General features: G+C 42.4%; 3 protein-coding genes and 1 pseudogene across 3 annotated transcripts in view; 1 reads left to right on the top strand and 3 right to left on the bottom strand.

The window, feature by feature from the left end:
• Window positions 1-2,572: 2,572 nt before the first annotated feature.
• On the bottom strand, window positions 2,573-4,217 carry LOC115117705 (endonuclease domain-containing 1 protein-like). Its single transcript, XM_029646195.2, has 2 exons — window positions 3,708-4,217; window positions 2,573-3,370 (listed from the first exon to the last, which is right to left on the bottom strand). Exons 1-2 carry the CDS (start codon window positions 4,017-4,019, stop codon window positions 2,786-2,788), a joined length of 897 nt encoding a protein of 298 aa, XP_029502055.1. The 5' UTR covers window positions 4,020-4,217; the 3' UTR covers window positions 2,573-2,785.
• Window positions 4,218-5,087: 870 nt separating this feature from the next.
• On the bottom strand, window positions 5,088-6,862 carry LOC115117701 (endonuclease domain-containing 1 protein). The gene is made up of 2 exons (XM_029646194.2): window positions 6,515-6,862; window positions 5,088-6,267 (listed from the first exon to the last, which is right to left on the bottom strand). The coding sequence occupies exons 1-2, from the start codon at window positions 6,818-6,820 to the stop codon at window positions 5,659-5,661; spliced, it is 915 nt and encodes a 304-aa protein (XP_029502054.1). The 5' UTR covers window positions 6,821-6,862; the 3' UTR covers window positions 5,088-5,658.
• Window positions 6,863-10,677: 3,815 nt separating this feature from the next.
• On the bottom strand, window positions 10,678-11,768 carry LOC115117703 (endonuclease domain-containing 1 protein-like; annotated as a pseudogene).
• Window positions 11,769-12,780: 1,012 nt separating this feature from the next.
• LOC115117704 (GRB10-interacting GYF protein 1-like) overlaps window positions 12,781-20,141 on the top strand; it is a 38,079-nt gene continuing 30,718 nt past the window's right edge. Inside the window, 12 exon segments of the mRNA XM_065004827.1 lie at window positions 12,781-13,093; window positions 14,109-14,534; window positions 14,734-14,798; window positions 15,448-15,577; window positions 15,695-15,793; window positions 15,986-16,094; window positions 16,211-16,325; window positions 16,419-16,576; window positions 16,579-16,623; window positions 16,745-16,929; window positions 17,026-17,158; window positions 17,244-17,408. Of these exon segments, the coding sequence (XP_064860899.1) occupies window positions 14,764-14,798; window positions 15,448-15,577; window positions 15,695-15,793; window positions 15,986-16,094; window positions 16,211-16,325; window positions 16,419-16,576; window positions 16,579-16,623; window positions 16,745-16,929; window positions 17,026-17,158; window positions 17,244-17,408 (1,174 nt within the window). The 5' untranslated portion in view covers window positions 12,781-13,093; window positions 14,109-14,534; window positions 14,734-14,763.

The following is a 20,141-nucleotide window of genomic DNA, read 5'->3' on the forward strand; positions in this document are numbered from 1 at the left end:
GGGTGCGGCTATTTTCATTCTAGGTTAACCGTGTCGTGTTTTGGCAAGCTGCCATGTACTTATTGATTTATCTTACCACACTGTATGCTGAACATACAAGTACAGGCTGTCATTCTTCAGCGGTCTGTTCTAAATTAGGAGAATGGATGACATTGATGTACCCAGTAACCCATCCGAATTCCCACAGTGAATCGCCCATCTGATGACGTCATAAACGTTTTTTGTGGTCGTTTCTAGTCTTTCGTAACTGATTTTTGACATATTTTACTTTGCAATGGTTGCCATATGCTTTGAATGAACATTGATTCAAATGCCTAATTGATTATTGTGCATAAATATATTTTCTCTGTTGTTTTATTTGTGTGGAAAATAATTTATCACAGATAGGCCTATAGAGTCTATAAATATACAGGTAAGTTGAGCCAATGGCTTAGTTGGGCCACGCCTTGTTTCTATGACACCATCAATGGTGTAAAGTACGTATGTATTTTTGTGAGGAATGTGTACTTTTACTTTACGATAGATATTTTTTACAACTTTTTGCTTTTATACTTTTTCCTCTATACATTTTCCCTGACACCCAAAGTACTAGTTACATTTAGGTCAGGAAAAAGGTCAAATTCATGCTCTTAACAAGAGAACATCCCTGATCATCCCCACTGCCTCTGATCTGGTGGACTCACTAAACACAAATGTTTAATTTGAAATGATGTCTAAATGTTGGAGTGTGCCCAAGGCAACAAAAAAAATAGGAACATTGTGCCATCTTGGTTTGCTGAATGTAAGGAATTTGAAATAATTTGTACTTTTACCTTTGATACCTTTTAACTTTGAAAGGGTAAGGGATATTGAACAGAGATATCTATATCTGAATGTAGGCATGTGACATAGGGTGGACTTTAGCGTTCCTATTTAACTGAATTTTCACAGATCTATGTTTGCTTTCACCAATGACTGACCTTAATAATTGCTGATTGCATGTGTGTCCTGTGACTCTGAGATTTGCGGTGCTTAATATAATATTGTTTTTGTATGATCCTCCTGTGATTGGAGGATCCCTAAACTACTCTCTCTCTCTCTTTCATTGCATTTCACGCCCTCTGCCTCCTTTTTAACCTTTGGTGCACCTGTGTTTGCGTCAAGTACGTCCGTGACGCCGGAGTGCAAGATACAAGTTGTCGTCCAAACTACAAAGGTCTGAACTACAGAGCTCTGGTTGGAGCTAGCACGTAGTGGCATCCGTCCTAAAAATAGTTCGCCCTGCGTTCAGGATTGTCGGCTGTCGTTTTTTATTTTGTAGTTCTTGCTCCAAGAGGGGTGTGTATCATCATCAGGGTATGTGTCATTGACTGTGGTTATTTATACTGGCAAAGTTGAAACAGAATATGGCGAGTTGGTTTGGAATGTTGTAACTGAAAGATCTTTGTAATAAAATGGTATTGTTGATATAGTTTTGCCTGGTCCATTGTATTGCTCATGATCCAATCCAAAAGGTGGCCTGTCATCCCAAACCTGTGTGTCTTATGGTGCTTTCAAGACAACTGGGAACCCTGAAAAAAACAAGGTCGAATCAGGATGTCAGTGATCTTCAGGTCGGAAAGTCAGAGCTCTAGAAAGAGGCCCGAGTTCCCGACTTGGAATTTTGAGTTGGATGTCCGTTAAAAACACATTTTCCCAGTCGGAGCTTGTTTTTTTTCTTCTTCGAGTTCCCAGTTGTCTTGAACACACTGAAGTCGGAAAGATTTCCCAGTTACAAGTTACGAGTTCTCAGTTGTTTTGAACGCAGCATTTCACTGGTTGAAGTGTTCCCTGTATTAAACAGAAACTGGCATAGTCTGGTAATTGAGCCATTTTAGTCACAGCCCCTCCCTGCCAGGGTGTGACGCATACATTTAAGATATGCAATATACCACACCCCCATTCCATGAATTAAACTTTGACCTACCATCGCCCACCGACACAGGACACCATCACCAACTTACCCCAAGGTGGCTTAATTTACCCTGTCCCTATGCTTTTTTGTGGCACGGTATGTTTTCAAAACTGTTATGTTTACATGAATTCTGATTATTTCCAGGGATACTCATCCTGAAATATATGTAGATATATTTGTTAGAAATAATACTATATTTCCCTTGATGTAGTGATGCTGAATGTAAAAAAAAAGCTCAATATACCACACTCCCCTAATCTAGGAGTGAAAATTGTCTATAGGTGTAGCATATGTCCATTTATTGTTTGGGGTTGACCTGCAGTTGTAAAAAATACAGACCTATTCAAATAGCTTTAGGGATTTTTTCAGACGCAAAAAGATTGCATGTGCCAATAAGGACAGAGGAACCAAATACGAACCACTTAGCAACTAAAAAAATGAGAAGCATCTAAAATCCTTTTGTCCGGTCAATGCTGCCAATGGGATGCATTTAAAACCCATTCCTGTCCACTGACCTACATTCGTGGTTTGGGTCCTAAAGTGAATGAAGTTACATAGTTGTGTCAGTTTACTTGCATTTATTGACAGTAAAATATTGCTTCAAAGTAGACAAAATGCAGGTCAAGTTTTTTTCCCCCCCCAGATATAGTGGATGGCAGGTAGCCTAGTGGTTATGAGCATTGGGCCAGTAACTACAATGTAAATGTAGAAGTTTGACAGAAGCTCCCTCTGGTGTACGTATGAATAAATACATCCACACCATGTACCATTTGATCCCACAATACTAAAACCTTGCTTTTATGTTCGTCACCATTAAAGCTATAGACAAAACTTTTAGTTTTTCTAGTATGGCTACATGTCATCAGGCACACAGTCATTGTAGAAGATCTGGTAGTTCTTGTCCACGTCCAACCGTCCCTTCAGAAACGTCTCTAGTGTCTTGATAGGCACCTCCACCACAGCATTGTTGACCCTATTATTCAGACCATAGGCCCCAAACACAGGAAAGTGGTAGCGCTCTAGGTAGGGGGCATTGTGGTCGTAGTCTGGACAGCAGTAGGCCGTCCACATGTACTCTGGGATGCCCACACGGTCCTGGTTGTCTCGCCGAATCATGTTCCCGGCCGAGGTAACTCCCGTGATGACATAGGCATTGCCGCGGCAGTAGTTGTTGAGGCGTTGTCTGATACGGTCCTCATGCTGGGCCCAGGGGCCAATGTTGAACTCTCTGATCTGAGGCACCACGTTGGACAGGGTGTAGGTGGCTGCCTTGTCGAGGGGCTCCAACTGGTGCTGGTCTGGGTTCAGTTGGCCACGCACATACTGGGGCACGTCTGTAAAGTCCTCCAGCACCGCCTGACTGTCCATGAGACGCATGTGCATCTGAGCCGACTGTGGGTAGACCTCCATATTACTGCTGGATTTACTGGAGGCCAGCTAGAAAGAGAGAGAGAGATTATCTTTAAATTCTAACCTACTTTTGTGATTAGGTGAAATTAAAGAGCTCTATATTTATTGCGATAATTCATGCTATTACTAAAGGAAGATAGAGGGTGTGTGCGAAAAACAAAGGCTCACTCATTCTCTGATCAAGACAGTGAGCTTTAGTTTTTGAATATCGTTCAAGTCCATATCTAAGGTACCATAATAGTCTCCTTCATATGAGACGGTAATTGTAGTTACAGACATGGGAATTCTCACACTGGGAAAAAAACACAGTTGTTACAATGATTAACTTCCCTTACCTTCCCTCTGTCCTCAGACCTCAACTCACCTGTGGTTCGTACATCCAGGGCTGGTCCATGCTCTTCTCCCCGTCAGACCGTTTGAAGGTGTATGCAGAGTAGAGGGGCATGTGCCTGCGGGGGTCATAGAGGGTGACGAATCGGGGGTTGTCCTCCAGGATCTGGCAGATCTTCTTCAGGTTGCTGCCCGCCAGGTAGCCCCGTGGTGGTATGCCCATGTAAATATAGTCCTTACAGTGCTCCACATGGTCAAAGTCCTCCACCACGCCACACCAGGCCCAGGGCACCCACAGGAACATACTCAGAACAGCATACCAAGACTGCTGCCAAGTAGACCTCATGCTCTAAAGAAATATCCCTGTATTTAATACTGCTCTGATACCTTCACACTCCTCTGTTACTGATTCTGCAGTCTGTCAGTCTCATCAGCATTTAGCAGTCTGTCAGTGTTAGCATTACTTTCACTAAACTTATTAATGGCTCTTTCCCATGCAAAGCAATGTTATAGGATTGGCTGGACACACCTGTAAGCCTGATGCTCCCAGTTCTAACCATTCCCACATCCAGTGGGGAAACTTATACGAGTCACATGCTCAAAAGCACTGAGAACTGTAGGCGCCTAATAAGGAGAGGCCTTTTTCATCATCAAATTCAATCAAATTGTATTAGTCAAATACACAGTTTACAGCAGGTATAAAAGGTGCATCGAAATTATTATGTGCTAGCTCCCTCAACAATGCAGTACATTAATCAATAACAATAAAAGTCAAGTCAAGTAAAAAAGAACCAAGTAATAAAAGTAATAGAGGATATGAGCGGCTATAGTTTACGAGAAAGTTCATGTAAAAATGTCTATACTGCATCCGCTCAGACACCATTCATTCAAATTCACCCATGCGCACAAACACTTAGTTTAATGACCACACAGCTCAACATGTTCTGAGCAGATGGTCGGGCTGGCTGAGCTATGGGCACATTTTGGAGGACGATTTTTAATGTGTCAATCAGAATAATCTGAGAGGTAAATGAATTATGAGGCATAAATTAGAGCCGTGTCACATGGTAAGGAAAAAAAACTGTCCTAAAAGTGTGCAGGACCTTCTCTTTGGAAACAGTGGTTTTGGATTAGTTCATAGAGTAAAGGGAGAACATACGACCTGATACATAATGTTCCTGTACTCTAACGCTAACTATCACTAACCTGATCAGGTTATACATAATAACACAGTAATAACCATCATTAAAGCTACTATGATTGGAGAATGGGGACCTTAAACCCAAAACATGTATGAAAAGATGTGTTCATAACTGTAATAATACAGTTTTTCATAATTGTGACCCGAAGTGTTGGTTTTATACCGTAGCATTCTGTGTGACTGGTTGAAACAGTAAAACATGACACCTGGAAGTCAGAGAACTAATTTGTTTTATTCAAAGAAGATACACTCTTTACAGCCTTTGATGGTATAGTCCATTTTACAACTACTTTCCAACTATGCGCAGATAACACCTTTCCATGAATGGTTGACACACTACACCATTGTATTTGAATGCCACTGAGCTGTTTGATAAGGGGACAGATAGCGGCAAAGCCAATTGCAGTTAAAAAGAGTGCTAGAAATACAGAAAATAGAGGGACAATTACCCTACACTACAACAGAAGTCATTTGGAAGGACAATTACCCTACACTACAACAGAAGTCATTTGGAAGGACAATTACCCTACACTACAACAGAAGTCATTTGGAAGGACAATTACCCTACACTACAACAGAAGTCATTTGCAAAGCAGATCTTAGATAATAAAAGCATATCCAAAGCATGACCAAATGCTATGAATGTTCTGTTACAAGTACAAAACGTTTAACAAACTGCCAGTGTACATCATATTTAATCATTATAAAAACTACTAGTGCACTGAGCATACACATTTGAGATACACAGAGCACACAGAGTAGGTGTGTAGCTGCTGGGGAGCATTTAGATGGTGTGGTGGAGGTACAGAGGGAGAGGAGAGGGGGAGATGCAGTTGTCATAGAAGAGCTGCAGGTTCTGGTCCACGTCCATCCGGGTCTTCAGGAAGTTCTCCAAGTCCTGGACAGTTATCTCGTGGACCGTGTTGCCCTCCTTGGCGTTCTTGGCCAGGGCAGCCTGGGAGGGGAAGCGGATGCGGACATCGTGGGGGGCGTTGCGGTCGTAGTCAGTGCAGCAGTAGGCAGTCCACACGTCCTCAGGGATGGCCACACGGTCCTGGTTGTTCCGGCGAATCATGTGACCTGTAGTGGTCACCCCTGTGACAATGAAGGCGGTGCCACGACAGTAGTTGTTGAGGCGGACACGGATACGCTCCTCGTGCTCACGCCACGGCCCAATGTTGAACTCTCTGATCTCTGGCACCACGTTGGTCAGGGTGTAAGTGGAGGCACGGTCATGAGGGTCAGACTGGTGCTGGTCTGGGTTCAGGTGGCCACGTTCATACAGTACTACGTCAGAGTAGTCATCCAGCACTGCTTGGCTGTCCTCAAACTTCATGTGCAGGTAGCCGGTAGGGAAGGGTAGCATGTTTCCATTGCCATCAACCTCTGCCAGCTGGAGAGAGAGGGGAGAAGGATTAGCATATCAATCACACGATTGTAGACTACATAGTAACAAAGGGAAAGAAGCTATACACTGTTCAATGAAGGGTTATGATAAACCAGTTAACAGCTATAACATTTCAACTCCTGTCACTGCAAAATAGGGACTTAACATGACCATCATTTTCAGATAGAAAACACGTATAACATAACATTTAAGGAGTAGACTCACAACAACAGCAAAAATGCATTTGACTGACCTGTGGCTCATACATCCAGGGGTAGTCCACGCGCCGGTCTCCCTCTGTCTTCTTGAAGGAGTAGGCTGAGTAGACAGGGATTCGTTTCTGAGGGTCGTACAGGGTCACGAAGCGTGGCTTGTCTGCATAGCGCTGACAGATCTTCTTCAGTTTGGCATCAATGATTCCCCGTGGTGGGGTTCCCATGTATAAGGAATCCTTGCATCGTTCTACATGGTTGAAGTCCTCAACCACAGTGGCCGGAGCTCTAGGTGCACTATGGAAAAGGGAGAACACCAACACCAAACAGCCCGGAGAGAATTGCATGGCTCTTACCAGAACAACTGCAGGAGAGTGAAGTGAAAGACAAGGTGTAGAGTTAGAATTTAAACACCACAGACCAGATATGCAAAGTGAGTCAAATAATGTGACAGAGGGATCTGCTATCCAACCAATTTGTGTTGTGAGTGAATAACAAGAATAGGCGTTGGTCTGTTCCATATTGTCCAATCAGCAAAGCCTTATGTGAATTTACTGTAACTTTTACAGCTGAAAATATAAGAACATACGTGGTGAAGGAATAATAGAATATAGCAGTAGTACCCTAACATACAAGGAGGCCAGGTCACTTTAACCTCTAGCAGAGAAGCAACCCACGCACAAAGCCCAACGCAGACAAGGACACAGTAATATATGTCAGCCTGAGTGACTATCCCCATTACTACCATCAATCTAGCAATTTAGGGGGAACTTTAAGAGGAACAGCCTCAGCAGGACTTGACCAAGCATAAAGGCCATAAAGACCTTGTTAAATAAAATAAAATAAAATTGTATTTGTCACATGCTTCATAAACAACAGGTGTAGACTAACAGTGAAACGCTTACTTACGGGCCCTTCTCAACAATGCAGAGAGAAAGAAAAATAAATACACAATGAGTAATGATAACCTGGCTATGTACATGGGGTACCAGTACTGAGTAGATGTGCAGGGATATGAGGTAATTGAGGTAGATATGTACATATAGGTAGGGATAAAGTGAGTAGGCAACAGGATAGATAATAAACAATAGCAGCAGCTTATTTGATGAGTCAAAAGAGTTAAAGCAAAAAGGTTACTGACCTCCTCCCTATAGGCTATCTCATCGTCGTCAGTAAACAGGTCCACCACCGTCGTGTCGTCTGCAAACTTAATGATGGTGTTGGAGTTGTGAGCGACCACGCAGTTGTGGGTGAACAGGGAGTACACGAGGGGACTATTTTGGGCCCCCCATTTTGAGGGTCAGCGTGGCAGATGTGTTGTTGCCTATCCTCAGCACCTGGTGGCAGCCTGTTCAGTCCCAGCTTAGTGAGCTCAGTGTTGTCTTAGCAGAGGAGGTAGTACACTCACTGGGGAGGCTATAGAGCCCCAAAGTGGATGCCAGTGTGAATAGAGCCCCAAAGTGGATGCCAAGTGAATTTCATAACAATAGTGAAACATTCAAAAAGTTAAAACTATACTCAATATATTCACGCCACCAAATAGTTTATTGAAACACATTGTTTTGCAATGAAGGTCTACAGTAGTCTCAATAGCACTTTGTAGGGTAGCACCATGGTGTAGCCAGAGGACAGCTAGTTTCCATCCTCCTCTGGGTACATCGAACTTCAATGCAAAAGATAGGAGGCTCATGGTTGTCACCGCTTCCATAGACTTACACAGTATTATGACAACTTCGGGAGGACATCCTCAAACCTATCAGAGCTCTTGCAGCCTGAACTGACATGTTGTGCACCCAATCAAATGATCAGAGTATGAATCTAGTAATTAAAGCATAAGCTACAGATAGTTACCACTGCAGTGCATAAAAGTGGTGAGTATTTGACTCAAAGAGAGCGGAAGAGAATAATTGAACAGTTTTGAACAAATTGATTTCTTCAAAAATGAAGGAGAAGCAAGAGAGAGAGCCCTAGCTATATTTATATAGGCTGTGTGCAGCAGTTAGCAGATATGATATGAAGGTTTCACTTGGAAAGGTTTTTTCAACTGGTCACAAACAGCTGATATGTTATGTACTGAAGTCCACAACCGAAGGGAAACGTTGAGAGGAGGAGAGTGTGTAGATGCGAGAAGGAAATATAGCTACAACAATCAAAGTGATCATGCTGTTTGTATGTGGCTGCTATGAAAGTGAACTGTGTTTGCATGGGATCCGGGGTGTATTATTCCGCCGATTCTGTTGAGAAACGTTCTAAACGGAAGCAAACGGGACAAAACGGGGATAAACATATCTGAATATGTCCAACAGAAACCCTCGTTTGCAACTGTTAAACTAATGATTAAAACCTAGATTAGCTAGATGCAGGCAATAGTGTGAAAGGTGGTATTGAATGTGACGCTCACTGTCTGTCACCTTGATTACTCAAATTTCTCTCGACCTGTGCACCTATATTGTAAACTTTCATTCACAGGCTAGGTTGTAGCAACCTAATGATGGCTATAGGGAAAATTTGAGTGTCATGTAGTAGCCTAAACCTATCGATGTGACATTGAACTGGGTGAATCGAGTACGAATTACAGTCATCCAATATACTGTAATAAAAACAAGGCCATCCTCATGAAATAAAATCTTAAACAGCACCGACCGCCACTGGTGGACATGTCATAATACACATAAAACCTAGCGGTCAAACGCTGAAATAGTTCCAATCGTTTTTTTCCCCTAAAATTTTTCCCATAGGGGATTTTAGAACGACTTCAATCAAGGCCTGTGTTTCATGTTGACTTTCCCTGGTGTGACATTTTGTTAACCATGTAAATCTCTCTCGGACAAGATTACTTTTATCAATATAATTCAGCTCTATTTGCTCTCAAATTCTAAAATTATAGTTAGCATCAAAGTAGACATCATGCAGGACTACAAATCCCTGCAAACTCCTGCACGTCATCTCTAGCTGACACCTATGCTAACAGGTATTGTGTAAATGTAAAACTTGCCGAAGACAGTTCACATTTAGTGTGTTGTGAAATCTGTTATGAATGTATTGTAATGCTTTAAAAATGGTATAAATGCCTTAATTTTACCGGACCCCAGGAAGAGTATTTAGAGTATGGCTAATGGGGATCCATAATAAATACAAATACAAAATGATCAATTTAAACAAATTTAGACAATTATTCATTACTAAAGTTAGCTAGTTAATCCAGAGATTATTACCTTTTCCTCGATTCGGCAGTCCAGATCATCACGGCATTTGTCATTCTATTTGGGGGGATAAATACAAGCAAATATATCGATAAAAATCATCTTGTCCGAGAGGGATATACACTGTTATCAAAATGTCACACCAGGGTAAACCAACACGAAACACACCCTTATTTTAAGTGTTTCGAAAATCCCATATGGAAAACATTAATGATGTAAAAGTTATTGGAATCATTTCCGTGTTTGACCGCTAAGTTTTATGGGTATTATGACTCACACTGTGGTACTTTATAAGCTATAAGATTACGTCACGTTCTAGTCAGTATATCACATTTTCACATATTCTTGAATGCTGCCTTTCATTCAATTCCTTGGATTGTCTAATCAGAGTATGACAGGCCTTGAATTGGCTGTCACCTATCATAAGACCACTCTCATGGAACACTACAATCTACTGAGAGGACCAATTACAGTGAGCTGTGTGGAACCCTCCTGTGCAAAGCATTCTGCCATCAACCCTCTTTTTTGTCTTGTCATCTCAGTCTTTCCTCTCTCCACTTATGCTTAAAATGCTGTAAAATGTAAAACCTGCTCTCTAATCTCTCTTTGTGGAGAACAAATGGCCTTCAGCATCAGGTGAGTTTCAGTGGCAAGGCAGTGATAATAGTAGGTTAGCACAAAACCACAGACAGATAACGCACACAAGAACTTCCATGGTATAGACTGGTATCAGAGACAAAGGAGAATGTGTGAGTGAGTGAGTGAGTGAGTGAGTGAGTGAGTGAGTGAGTGAGTGAGTGAGTGAGTGAGTGAGCGAGTGAGGCTATACATTCGATATATGAGGCGAGAGATCATGATATACTGTACATGTTCTGAGAGAAAATAAATGGAGGAAGCGAACCGCAAGTATTTAGGAAAGACAACATCAGATTTACCTCCTTTTTCATTACATTACATTACAGGTCAAGTAAATCACACAACACATAATTCTAAGTATAGTGTCAAGGCATGTCCAGGCCATTATCGGGTGGCACACAGTTATCATAGAAGATCTGAAAGGTATTGTCAACAAAGGTGACACTCTTGAGGAAGTTATCCAGCTGCTGAACAGATATCTCCACCACCTCAGGCCTCTCTTTCTCATTGAATCCGTGGGCCGCATAGGCTGGGAACTTGGAGTGCTCCTCAAAGGGCGCGTTGCGGTCGTAGTTGATGCAGCAGTGGGCCCGAACACAAGTAGATGGGGACAGTCACGTGGTCAATGTTGTGGCGACTGATCATGTTCCCGGAGGTGGTGACACCAGTTACCGTGAAGGCAGTGCGGCGGCAGTAGTTGTTGAGGCGGTGGCGGATGGTGTGCTCGTGGGTCTTCCAGGGGCCGATGTTGAACTCCCGGACCTGAGGCATCACGTTGGTCAAGGTTTAAGTGGCTGCCTTGTCGTTGGGGTCAGACTGGTGCTCGTCAGGGTTCAGGTGGCCACACTCAAAGTTCACAGTGTTGGAGTAGTCTTCCAGCACCACCTGAGCATCCTCAAAACTGCGATGGGGGTCGCCTTGAGGAAAGGGCTGCATCTCCCCAAAATCAGACACTGTTTAGAGCTGATAGAGAGCTGAGGATTAGTAAGGAAAGCAGAATAGTTGTACTCAAGGAATCACAGCCAGTGGAACCTCATGGAATCTCTCTTTGGATACACATTCTTAACACAACAGTATATTTCTCACTATTCATTATATTTGCACAAAGGCCATAGAGTTGTTACTTTAGCCAATGACAGTGAAACTGATTCATTCATCTGTAGGCACGACCACAAGGCAAGGTTGCAGAGATCCTGTTAGATACAGGAGTCTGTAAAAATACCTGTGGCTCATACATCTAGGGCACATTAACCTTTTTTGGTGCCGTCAGAGTGCTTAAAGGTGTAGGCTGAGTAGACGGGAATGTGGCCAAGGGTATCATACAGGGTGGCTTGCCGTTGTAGCGTTGGCAAATCTTCTTCAGACATTTATCCTTAAGTCCCAGTGGTGTTGTGCCCATGTACATGCACTCACGACACTCAGGTGAGTAGTTCTCCTGTACCTCTGCCTCCACCATCACCACAACTAGCACCCAGGGCAGCGGCTGAGCTCGCTCAGGGACGCAAGAAACCACGGAGAAAAGTGCTCAAGAAGAGGTGCAGTGGAAGCTGTCAGTTTTACTTGTCTTTGAAATTGAAAGTCTCTCTCTCTGTTTATTTTATTTTATTTATTTCACCTTTATTTAACCAGGTAGGCCAGTTGAGATCAAGTTCTCATTTACAATACAAAAAATATATATACAGTGTGTGCAAATGAGGTAAGATAAGGGAGGTAAGGGCAATAAATAGGCTGTAGTGGCGAAGTAATTACAATTTAGCAATTAAACACCGGAGTGATAAATGTGCAGAAGATGAATGTGCAAGTAGAGATACTGTGGGTGCAAAGGATCAAAAAAAGAAATAACAATATGGGGATGAGGTAGTTGGATGGGATATTACAAATGGGCTATGTACAGGCGCAATGATCTATGAGCTGCTCTGACAGCTGATTCTTAAAGTTAGTGAGGGAGATATATTGATGTATTTATTGTTTATTTCACTTTTGTATATTATCTACCTCACTTGCTTTGGCAATGTTAACACATGTTTCCCATGCCAATAAAGCTCCTTGAATTGAATTGATATAAGTCTCTAGTTTCAGTGATTTTTGCAGTCATTGGCAGCAGAGAACTGGAAGGAAAGGCGGCCAAATAGGAATTGGCTTCGGGGTGACCAGTGAAATATACCTGCTGGAGCGTGTGCTACCGGTGGGTGCTGCTATGGTGACCAGTGAGCTGAGATAAGGTGGGGCTTTACCTAGCAAAGACTTATAGATGACCTGGAGCCAGTTGGTTTGGCTACGAATATGAAGCGAGGGCCTTTGTGAAGGAATGCATACAGGCCCAACATAATAAGGTGTCAAAGAAAGAGTGGGGGGCGTGTTTGTCCCACTCCAGTCAGAGAGGTGGCGGTAAAGCACCAACAACTAGTTCGCCTGAATTCTCGATAGAGGTAAAAAAAAAAAAATAAATAACAGCTGTCAAATAATGCAAGGAGAGAGGCCATTTTTCTAAAACACAAACAAGACGAGAAAGCGAGTTATGAAAATATTCTCAGCGAACGTTGGTCAATTGAAATTATAATTAAACGTGGTTCAAGCAAATATTCAACATATAGTTACAAGGAAGAAACCTGGAGATATACAGGTCATTGCGAAATACACGCATATGTTGTTAAAAAGAGGACTTAACTAACGTTAGCTACATTCCAATTTCGCAAAATTTGCAGCTACCAGCTAGCTAAGTTGTAGCTGGCTAGCTGGCAACTTAGCTGGCTAGCTAGTGCGACCAGCTTTCAACAAAAGGTAAGTAAAAATTGGCACAATTATTTAGGCAAACATTATACTGCAATATAATAAATTGCACTGCTTACGATTAATATAATGCTAATTTCTCATGGATTGTGTCAAGATGGTTAGCTAACTAGCTTGTTAATTAGCGAGCTAGTAACATTATCCGCGCAATGTGCAACCATATTAGCTACGTTTAGCTAGCAGAAGTGCAGGCCAAAGCAGCAGCCTAAAGTTGAGATGTATCCTGCGCGTTGCGAGTCGGAGCGGGTAGAGGGCTGCTCACTGTTTTTCATGGTTACTCATCTAACGTTAGCTATTTACCTCCGTTGTTCAGCTAGGTTAGTTAGCTGGCTGCAAATACGTTACTTCATTTTAGCAAACTGGTTCAATTAGGTAAATGTTCTTGCGCAACTTCAAATGAAACTCAAGTTTTCTTCATGGACACGTATTTGTCTGAAGTGATTCGTTCGAATGTGCAAATGGCTAATTCAATGTTCCAAGCTGACTTCAGCAGATACTAACTACGAATTGTTTGCCATTTGTGGTTAATCGAAAACACCACAGTTACATTGAGTGTTTTTTAAATTTGCCAATTTCTATTTGAACTTAATTGTAACATGTTTTGTATCGAAACCAGTTGGCTATGACGTGTTATGTAATTGCAAAGTTAGCTAGGTAACGTAGTTAGCGAAGGGGGGGGGGGGGCGTGTTGCTCAAACACTTAACTTCGGCCCAGAATGGTGACGCATCTCTTCCTTCTCTAACTCATTCATTCTTCTAGCTAGCTAACGTTATTGTTCAGTTGGCACAGTTAACTAGTTGCTACTTAGTCGGCTGTGAATAGTTTAGCTATGAACAGAGCTCGGAAATTACGCTGGCCTTCAGCTTAGATATACGAACTGTCAATGCACAACTAAAGTGAAAACACTTATAACAACAGTTACACTTATAACAACAGTTATAACAACTTTAGTGTGGTAAATATTATTTGCATGTGAAAACTAAATTGAATGTCTCATTTCCCCAGGTGTTTACAAGGAGGAACAATAGATCCAATGGAAATACTCAAGCAGGAGTAAGAAGACAGAAGTGGAGAGAATAATAAATGCATGTGAAGAAGATACACATATCGCTCCCCGTGATCTCCTGTTCTTCACAATTTTGCTTCATGGTCAATTATTATGATCAACTCCCATGTTGTAATTCCTGGTGCTATTTGTCTGTAAACATTTTGTTTTTTGTTTTCATTTGTTGATTGGTGAGCTTGCTGTCACATTTGGTCACTCCGTCACCTCACCTAACCCCTTTCCCAGAGCCCTGCAGCTATTTGCTCAGTGTAACAGATTTGTTTGGCCCAAGTACACCCACTCTAAACCACTGCACAGAGAAGAACCAAATAGCCTTTAACCCCCTCGTCGTATCTGGACCGAACTGGTTCAATCCTCTGGACAAGGTTAGAGCTCCACTCACTCTGTAACGTTTCCCTGGCATATTGTTGTGTCCTATATGTGGATGTGTGTTATTGAGTACAAGTGTTTGAGCTGTGTGGTAGGAGATAGTATTTCATTCATTACTTCCCAAAGAGGACATTTGATTGGTTGATTATGTGGTGCCATGACACGATTTGACTGTTGTCCTTGTTGTGCCAACAGAAGCCTTGAGCTCCAGTTGAAGAGAGGAGTATGACTGCTGAAACACTTAACTTCGGCCCAGAATGGTGACGCATCTCTTCCTTCTCTAACTCATTCATTCTTCTTTCCTCCCTGCTTACATTCCTGGCCCATAACCAACTCTTCTGTTTCCTCATTGGCCCATTCCCAGCACACTGCATTCTATCCTTCTCCATTTTCTCTTTCCCCATTGGCTTGTTTTCAGAGTGAGTGCATGACCTTGGTCATTTCAGTTTTAGAATGTAAAGAAAAGAGAACCACATTGTGTTTATTGATGATTCTTCAACTTGTATATAGCTAGCTTAAAATAATGGAATGTCGCAAGTTGTCCTTCAAAATGCCTCAATCAGCAGGTGTTTACACTTAGTTGGGCCTGTCCTTATCCCTACTCCAATCATTCAATAAGAGCACCCGCAAACATAAATTCTTGCTACATTGCCAATAATTCATCTCAAAATGGTACTAAAAGATAATCATTGGCGTTGTATTGTGTACTGTTTTTATTCTGCTCCTGCTTGTTGCCCTTAGTTGTCTAGGGGAAGATAATGGGCGATGCATATCCAACTTAGAGGTGAAGATAATAGATGGATATAGTCTTACACATGGCCCAGTACTATCATGTCAGTAATAATGATTGCATTTGAAGTGTTATTTATGCATGCATGGATTGTGCTGATGGTGATTTCTTCTCCCCAGGCTCCGTGCACTATCCAGAGGGCGGAGTGTGACGTCCCCCCCTCCCTCTCCAGCATTGCCAAAGTCCAAGCTGGCCGATTACCGCTATGGTCGTGAGGAGATGCTAGCACTTTATATCAAAGATGACAAAGTAAGCTTATGTAATGAGTGATTCACTCTAATGAGGATTCCAATACAGCTGTTTGTGTTAAAGGTGTCTGGCCGGTTATGACTAGTGGGTTTGAAGTATACCAAACTGTGTTCCCAGCCCCCAGAGGATATCATGCAGGATAAGGAGTTTGCTGCTATCCTGCAGGATGAGCCTGTGCAGCCTTTGGCACTGGAGCCTCTAACTGAGGAGGAGCAGGTGAGACTGCAGGAGATATAGGAGTGGTTATTGAGTTAGAGGTTTGCTGCTCTGATCCCTGAAGTATTTGGCCAGGATTAACTCTCAGATCTTAGTTGCTACTTTCACCCACGATGTGCTGATCCTGTTTCAGTGTATGTTGACAAAATGTCTTTCTGTGTCAACGTCATTTTCCTTCCTTCTGTCCTGCAGAGAAACTTCTCCATGTCTGTGAACAGTGTGGCTGTGCTGAGGTTGATGGGAAAGGGAGGCGGGGCCGCCCCTGCAGGTGTGGCCAAGGGTCGTGGAGGAGGCATCAGAGGTAGCGGTGCAGTTAGTCACCACCTGGAGTGATCAGGACGGTGCAACTATACATATGGAAATGTATTAACCGGCTGAGTAGGCCCCTGAAGGAATTTCTTATGTTTGTTTGGGCAGGGAGAGGAAGAGGTGAAGGTGCATTCTACCAAAGAGCTCCTGGAGGTCCTGATGATGGAGAGGTGGGCTTCGGTCGTGGCCGAGAAATGCTCCGCAGCCAAAGCTGGGATGACCGGTAGGCTCACTGTCCTATACTATGCTGCCCTCGCCCCCAGATGGTTATCATTCGATCATATTGATGGTTGTTTATCGTCTTTCCTTCTGTCAGAGCTGAGAGGCCCAAGTTTGAGAAGCCAATCAGGCGTGCTGAGGTAGTGCGTCCAGGGTTTGAGGAGGCGGGAACTCTTGGCAGGAAGGACTCCTGGCGTGCCGACAGTGGTAACTGGCGTACCCTTCGGGAGGAGGAGGAAGAGGCAGCAGCAGGAGGAGGGGAGAGCAGCCAGCCTGGAGAGTTGCAGGAACCCGCCGTGATGGTACACACTAACACACACCTAACCACTCACACACCCTCTACTTAAGACTAATGTTGTGTATACTTTGCATGTTTTCCATATCTGATGGACACTCTTTCTCAAATCAAAATCACACACACAGATGGGGGTCCTCGGTCTGCAGGCTGGCGTGATCATGGCGGCCGGAGGAAGTTTGAGTTTGACTTCCGTGACAGCGAGGGCCCCCGCAGGGAGGACGACAGGGACGGCCTTCCTGAGTGGTGCACTGATGAAGAGGATGGAGAGATGGGCACCTTTGACTCCTCGGGGGCCTTCATGTGCATCAAGGTGTGTGTTGGCTGGCAGGCATTATTTCTGTTTGTCTACGTGTGTGTGTTTGCATGCTACTTATGTCTATTCTGAACCTTATGCTTGTCTGAGCAGAAAGGCTCCAAGGGCACCATCACTGAAGAGGATCTGGAGTTTGAAGCTCTAGAGGAAGATGAGAACGGTCAGGAAGTCAAGGACAACGGTCAGGAAGGCAAGGACAACTATAAGGATAACTACACTGACGGAGGTGAGACACTTTCCCTGGCTATAGTAAACGACTAACAGAATAACTCTGCTTTCGTAGAATGCACATTCACCCTCTTTCTCTCTAGATGAGTGTGAAGCAGCATGTGAGGGGGTGGTCAAGTACAGGACTCCATCTCCTCCTGCTGTCTCGGCCCCTCCCTCCTCAGACCCTCTCCCTGCCCCCTGTGCCCCAGAGGCTCCCTTGGCACCCATCTCCCACCCCTCCAAAACCAACCACGTGCCCACTCAAGGTAAATATTGAATTCAGGGCTCTAAATTAAAAAAATAGTGTTAGTGTGTTCCCAACATAAAGGTTAGGAGCAGCACATAACATTTAGTAGCACCAGAAATTAAGATTTTTTTTTATTGAGATACAGCCTATATTAATTCTAGCTACTTTTGAAGCCCATGTTGTGCCCTAAACTAACACATAAAGACATGTATTTATTATAAAAGCTAAAATGTTTAAACAAATACCTTTCTTTGAAATTACGAAGTCGTTTGTGGAATATTGGGTTTCTACATTGTGTAAAAGCACTTTTTCTATTGATACATGTACACTGTCTTTAAAGATGTCAGGTTTGCCATGATGACATGCAAGAGATCTAAAAGTAACACCTGCCAAATGTGGGTGGATTTTGACATTGATGGATAAAATGTTTTTCACCATCCACATTGGTGGGTTGTCAGGGCTCCACAATGCAAGCATTTCATTTGCATTTGCGAATAAAAATAGAAGTTAAGGAGGAGCACATTTATAGCAAAATAGATGCTGCAGTAGCTGTTTTCAAAGTGTTTGTCATTTTGTTTCTTAGCTGGTAGCTAATCAGACAACAAACTACGAATTCTATAATTTATAAACAAAAAAAATGTTTGTGAGAATATGCATTAGTCTGAAGCCGAAAAATAAAGGAAATTCACATGAGCATCACAATGCCTATTCCACCCATGCTCTACCAAGATTTTCCACCACTCAGCTTTGACCTACTACAGTAGCTGTGTTGGTGTTGTGCTTCAAACTATGTGTAGGCAGTTTTGTTAGGGTTCAAACCTTCTCAAACAGCCTCATTCATACTCTTAGAGGAGGTGCTTCCACAATAATGTGAGTTGTACCGCATACAAGGTAGAGTTTTGGATTCTTCACACACCACAGTAAGACATCCCATTATGCTACCTTTTTTAATGCTTTTTAAAAGAATCAATGAATGCAAGCTTTGCTTTTATACTTGCAAGACCATCAGGCTTGATTGACCTGTTTTGTTTGTAGGAATGTGGTTCATGCCTGTATTTCCTTAAACCTTTATTTTAGCAAAACATGTCATTGAGTTTTTAAAAATCATAACATCCTATTTTGATCATTAGGTACCCAACATAACAGCAGGTGGTGTGTTGTACACACTAGCTCAGAGCCTGTCTGCATTCCTGGTTTCTTTACCTAATGTAATATTGAATTAAGCTCAGAACCACTTGTCTTTCAAACATGTCCCTGTTTTATCAATTGCAGTGCTAATCAATAGAGGTCGACCGATGAACACTTATTTTAACTTAACTTGTTATGGAAGCGCTTCCCCAGTGGGAATTGAATTTTCTGAAATTTCAAGTGCACCTTGCATAGTTTATGATAAAAATCAAAATTTCATAAAAATTGACATCCAATATACCAAATTAAAGCTACACTCGTTGTGAATCTATCCACCAAGTCAGATTTGTAAAATGCTTTTCGGGGAAAGCATGAGACGCTATTATCTGTACCATGCAGCCTCACATACTGCAACGTCACAAAAACGACAGATTTTTCGCTAGCGCTCGCAAACGAAAAGGCTGAAATAAAATATAAAACATTCCTTACCTTTGACGAGCTTCATTCTTGGCACTCCTAGATGTCCCATAAACATCATTTAGGGTCTTTTTTCGATTAAATCGGTCAATATATAGCCTAGATATCGAGCTAGGAATACCTTGGAATTGGAGGAAAAAATTAGCATTTCATAACGTAACGTCATTTTTTAAAATGCCAAAAGTCGACGATAAACTTTCACAAAACACTTCGAAATACTTTTGTAATGCAACTTTAGGTATTAGTACACGTTAATAAGCGATAAAATACCTCAGGAGGCGGTGTGAAATCGTTACCTTGTCCGTGGAGAAAAATATGTTTCGAAACGGTCGCCCCAAAATCTGGGCGGTGCCAGTAGGAAAGTAGTTCCCTTGTTTGGGTTAGACCAAGAATCAATTGCGAAACTAATGACGTAACTCTAGACAGCATGGGGAAGCTGTAGCCAATGAGAACTCAGCTCTATTTAATTCTGTTCTCTGTAAACAATTGCCTGCAGGCGCGGAATAATATATTTTTACATTTTCAGTGAACAGATTTTCATGCACTATTCGACCGAAACGCACGTTCTGTAAATGGCATAGGCGTGATTTAAACAGTTTTGGAAAGGTCTGACTGTTTCCTAGCCACACACACTAACCAAATGAACGTACTATATTCCTGGCATGAATAGCAGGGCGCTGAAATGTTGCGCAATTTTTTTTTTAAAGACTGCGGAAATTCGCATGCTCCATAACAATACATCAATAAAATCAATTTAGCCTCAAATAAATAATGAAACATGTTCAATTTGGTTTAAATAATGCAAAAACAGTGTTGGAGAAAGTAAAAGTGCAATATGTGCCATGTAAAAAAACTAACGTTTAAGTTCCTTGCTCGGAACATGAGAACATATGAAAGCTGGTGGTACCTTTTAACATGAGTCTTCAATATTCCCAGGTAAGATGTTTTAGGTTGTAGTTATTATAGGAATTATAGGACTATTTCTCTCTACAATTTGTATTTCATATACCTTTGACTATTGGATGTTCTTATAGGCACTTTAGTATTGCCAGTGTAACAGTATAGCTTCCGTCCCTCTCCTCGCCCCTACCTGGGCTCGAACCAGGAACACATCGACAACAGCCACCCTCGAAGCATCGTTACCCAT

The sequence above is a fragment of the Oncorhynchus nerka genome, linkage group LG19 (assembly GCF_034236695.1).
Source record: "Oncorhynchus nerka isolate Pitt River linkage group LG19, Oner_Uvic_2.0, whole genome shotgun sequence".
Taxonomy (NCBI): domain Eukaryota; kingdom Metazoa; phylum Chordata; class Actinopteri; order Salmoniformes; family Salmonidae; genus Oncorhynchus; species Oncorhynchus nerka.